This window comes from Penaeus vannamei, chromosome 24 (genome assembly GCF_042767895.1).
Source record: "Penaeus vannamei isolate JL-2024 chromosome 24, ASM4276789v1, whole genome shotgun sequence".
NCBI lineage: Eukaryota > Metazoa > Arthropoda > Malacostraca > Decapoda > Penaeidae > Penaeus > Penaeus vannamei.
The window spans coordinates 7,210,613-7,215,612 of record NC_091572.1 but is presented as its reverse complement, the minus strand read 5'-3'; the positions used below and the strand labels follow the sequence as shown (position 1 = coordinate 7,215,612).

General features: G+C 44.6%; 1 protein-coding gene across 1 annotated transcript in view; it reads right to left on the bottom strand.

The window, feature by feature from the left end:
• Positions 1-5,000, bottom strand: part of LOC138866218 (uncharacterized) — a 9,789-nt gene that overhangs the window by 1,037 nt on the left and 3,752 nt on the right. The window contains exons 3-7 of the mRNA XM_070138347.1: positions 4,287-4,525; positions 2,238-2,434; positions 1,424-1,706; positions 775-948; positions 1-205 (exon numbers count right to left, since the gene is read on the bottom strand). The exon at positions 1-205 is cut by the window's left edge and continues 1,037 nt beyond it. Of these exons, the coding sequence (XP_069994448.1) occupies positions 1-205; positions 775-948; positions 1,424-1,706; positions 2,238-2,434; positions 4,287-4,525 (1,098 nt within the window). The remainder of the gene's footprint in view (positions 206-774; positions 949-1,423; positions 1,707-2,237; positions 2,435-4,286; positions 4,526-5,000) is intronic.

The following is a 5,000-nucleotide window of genomic DNA, read 5'->3' as shown; positions in this document are numbered from 1 at the left end:
GATCGGGCACGTTCTCGAAGGAGGCCCTCAGGTCGTCCACGAAGCAGCAGTAGGTCCTCCCGCTGCTCGCGTCCCTCACGTCCCAGTCCACCCAGGAGAGCCAGGCGCAGATGTCTTCGCAGGGAGGAGCTTGGCTGTCCTGGTCCCTGACGCTGTTGGCCATCACGATCGCCACGGCTCGGTTTGTGTACGATTCGTAGATCACCTGCGAATGGTAGACGGTTTTGATTATCATTTGTTATCCGATTATCTTCTTCGCTTTCTCCCATTTCTATACATGGTCGCCGTTATGGATGAACCGCTCTATTAAGGATTCCATATTGGTTTGGCTTGGCTTTTTACAGTCGGTTGCCCTTTATGACACTAAAACTTCTCTATTTATCCGGGCTTGGGACCGGCACCCGCAAAGGCTGGCTTGACCCCCAAGGCGGTTATCAGATTATTATTTTACGTTAATTTTGTGCGATTTTTTTTGGGGAGGGGGGGTGATTTTGCGATTTGTTAACGGCATGTGTTTGTTTGTCTTAGCTTGTTTAAAATTGATATATGACTTGTTAATCATGTGGTTTGTGAAGGATGAACTTCGTAAACACTGTACCTAACCCGTAAATTGAAGTTTTAGTCGATTTTCATCCTTTTTGATTCGCGTGCAATTCGTTAACCCCTTTCAAAACACCACCGCCACTAAACCACAAAAAAGCTCTACAATACCACCCAACCTTGCAATAAAAGCCAATCAACTCCTCCTCCACAAACCAGGCCAGTCGTCCTCACCTTCCACATGTACGCAGGAACAGGGACAGTCTCCTTGTTGGCGGAGAGGCCGAGGTACACCTTGACCGGCACCTGCCTTCTGCCCGGGACCTCCAAGATGCCGTGGGTTCCTGTCCAGACGTCCAGCGTGAGCCCGTGGTCCTCGGCCAACCCCCGCACGGAATTTTCTAAGCTCTGGAATAGGCGAAAATGTGTGGGATTATGAGGTTTGAAAACGGAATCTGCGGAAGGTATGATGAAAGGTATTGATGGCAATGCGATAGTGAGTAATCTTGATGAAAGGTATTCAGATCGGCTGGTCAAAAAATGGATAAAAGGATTGTATGAATATTTTTCATTGTAGTACGGGTAATAGGGTTTTAGTGTAGTATTTTTAGTTCTATTACCTTGCAAAATTGAATATACATACATAATATTTTGTTTATATTAAATAACTGATGCACCATGCCATCGGTATCAAAACGAATATACATAAATCACATAAAATAAGGGCTCAAACCCAAATAAATGCTCAAAACAGATAAAAAAGAGACCTTAAAATCTAACCCATCACCTCCCCCCTCCCCCCCCAATAAATAATCGAAAACGGCGTAATTGAAAAAGAAAAATGAAAGCCGACGTGGCAACCCCGCGGCCCAGCGACCCCTACCTTCCAGTTCCCGTTGTTGATGGCCTGCCACTGAGGGACCGCGTTGGCGTAAAAGTAGGTCGCATCCTGCTCGGCCTCCAGCACGAAGTCGGAGTCCGGCGTCAGGTGACCTTTGGCCAGGTAATTCTGACCTTTGCCCGTGAGGAGGGAAGGGTCACCCGACAGCTCCTGGACGAGGCTCTTTTGACTCCTTATGCGGTACGAGTTCTGGACGCTGATGGAGAACATGTCGGCTTTCTTGAAGGAGGGACGGCTGGGCGCGACCGTCTTCTGGGCGATGTGTCTGAGGGCGAGGGAGGCGTCTCTTGTCTATTTTGTTGTTGGGATGTGCGTTGTTATTGTGTTGGTTTGTTGTGAAATTGTTATTCCTTGTTGCGGTCGTTATTATGTCATGGTTCATGTCTGTTTGTTGTTATGATTATTTTTTTTTATGTTGTTAAGCAGTATTATCATCGTGTGATATTTTTTCACTATATTTGTAAATAGTTTATATTTGTATAGTAGTAGTTATAGTTTATATTTATATAGTATAGTAGTTATAGTTTATATTTGTCTAGTATAGTGATATTTTTTCACTATATATAGTGATATTTGATTCACTATTATTTTATTTCATTCTTATTGTTTTCCTTCTATTACTATCATATTTTATTTCCCTATTATCCGATATTGCTATCACTATATTCTCCCTGCGGCTGATATTCTTATCACCAACATTACCTTCAGCACCATCCTCCTTCTCATCCTATAACTCTATCATGGCCCCAACCACGTGACCGCCGACCACACCGCCACATACCGCCCAGAGCCTTACCTGCCGGGAACGACATGGTGTGTGTAGAGCGTCGTCTCGAGTTCCTTGTCGAAGCAGAGTTCGATTTCGGGAAGGAAGACTCTCCTCCTCAGGTCCCAGCCGATGACGGCGGTGGTGCCCCCCCTCCCGCAGGGCCCCGCCTCCTGGATGCGAGCGGACGGTGTCTCGGCGCATCCTAAGTTCTCCCAGCTCAGAGTCTGTGGATTTGAAGGATTTGGAGGATTAGGTGGGTGTTGCGTGGAGGCCGAGGTGGGCGAGGACGAAGCGTAGGGTATGACTGGGAAGAATTTTTTTCGGATGTGGAGGGTATTTTTGGTGTAAGTACAGTGCAGGTATAAGATACCTATGGGCACGTAGGCATGTGCGCGCGAGCATGCACGCACGCACGCACACACACACACACACACACACACACACACACACACACACACACACACACACACACACACACACACACACACACACACACACACACACACACACACACACACACACACACACACACACACACACACACACACACACACACACACTCACACACACACACACACGCACGCACACACACACACACACACACACACACACACACACACACACACATACACACACACACACACACACACACACACGCACAACGACAACAACAACAACGACAACAACAAAACGCGACAACAATTCCCCCCCAAAAGCAAAACGTTTCTGAACTGAGGATACGTTTGCCTTCGAGGCTGACCGGACCGGACGCAAGGATGCCTGCCCAAGGAAACTCCGGAAGGAAATGGAAGTGCCAGGGGAGGGGGGGGGGGGGGGCGGAGGGCCTCGGAATAAAGTTGCGATGTTGAAGGAAATGCGGAGAGTGACATTCTGTTGGAGACCGAGAGAAAGGGCGTGTGGGAGGGAGGGAGAAAATGGGAAGCAGGAGGGGAAAGAGGGAGAAAGGTGGAGAAGTAGAGGGAGAGGGAGAAGCGGAAGGGGAAGGGGAAGGGAATGAGGGAGGGAGGAAGGATGGGAGAGAAAGAGGGAGGATGGGAGGGAAAGAGAAAAAAGAGAAAGCGAGAAAGAAAGAAAGACACAGAGAGAGACAGAGAGAGAGGAAGAAAGAGAAAAAGAAAGAGAAAGAGAAAGAGAAAGAGAAAGAGAAAGAGAAAGAGAGAGAGAGAGAGAGAGAGAGAGAGAGAGAGAGAGAGAGAGAGAGGGAGAGAGAGAGAGAGAGAGAGAGAGAGAGAGAGAGAGAGAGAGAGATACAGAAAAATGAAGAGAGAGACAGAGAGAGAGAAAGAGGCAGAAGTAGAGGGAAAAGTCTTCCGTAAAACGAATCAAATAAATCAATGGAGATAACACCACCATCACATATTAAGTTTACTACGAAATTATGGACACACTTATATAAATAGGAAAGATTCTCAATCTCCTCTGTCGGTGCAACCATTGAGTCATAAAATCTGGGCCGGAAGTCAGATGTCAAGCTGTCATTTAGATCTGTGACAATTTTTTTCCTACTCTGCATCCCGAGAAGAAACTGTCAAAAGGAAAAAAATGGAAAAGCTTAAGGTCAAGATATTCATTTTGGTAATTTTGATGACTGGTTTTGTTATTTTTTTACTTGATAAAAGTTATGACACTGGCGTCTTCTGGTGTCACGCGGAGAAGGTGCGCATTTTCCCTATTGGATGATGTCTTTATCTTTTTCTCTTTCTTTCTTTCTTTCCTTCTCTCTTTCTCTCTCTATTTATCTTTCTCTCCCTCTCTCTCACTCTCTTTCTTTCTTTCTCTCTCTCTCCCTCTCTTTCTTTCTCTCTATCTCTCTCTCCCTCCACTCTCCCCCTCTTCCTCTCTCTCTCCCTTCCCCCTTCCCCCTCTCCCTCTCCCTCTCCCCCTCTTCCTCAAAAAAAGAAAAAAAATACAAATGTGTAAAATGATAATAATAATAATAGTAACAACAACCGTAACAATAATAATACAAATAATAACAATAATAATAATGATAATGATAACAACAACAACAACAATAATAATAATAAATGATAAACAATAATGATAAACACGTACCCTTCTGCCGTAGCGGAATTGGCCGCCCCTGCAGGAGATGGTGGCCGTCCGTCGTCCGTTTAGAAGGAGCTTGTTGTCTTTCCCTGGACAAGCGGCCGTGAAAGACGCCCCTGAACCGACGCCCACGATTCTGTCTTCTCCTTCCTCTTCAGGGTAGAGAAAGCCACTCCCGTCCGATTTCAGGAGGAGTGGCTTGCTGTGGTTCTTGGGTACGAGGTCGTAGCCGAAGACGCAGTCATCTTGGAAGGGAGGGAAACGGACGATGATTATATATGGTGTAAGAAATGTGAAGAATAATATGTTTGATTTTTTTTTACATTAATATGATTATTACCATTGTTTTTACTACTACGATTGTTTTTTTTAGCAAGCCTATAGTACTACCAATGCTACTATTACTATCAGTATTACTACTATAAAAAATAATAATTCACACTAGTAAAATAAATAAATAAATGAATAAATAAAAATAGAAACGCTGCATACATACCCTAACTGTCATGCGAACTATCCACACGAATTCATGCAAAAGTATATTATAAGCTTGTCACGCGCGGGGCATACCAGCAGGTTTATTGGTTAAATTAGTCTCCTCGCTCTGCATTCTTTATCAAAAACATCGTGCAGCGTAAAACAATAATGATAATAAAAAGTAAATTGACTGAACTTATTAAAATAGACTATTAAATAAACTCTTTAAGAGAAAACAATTTC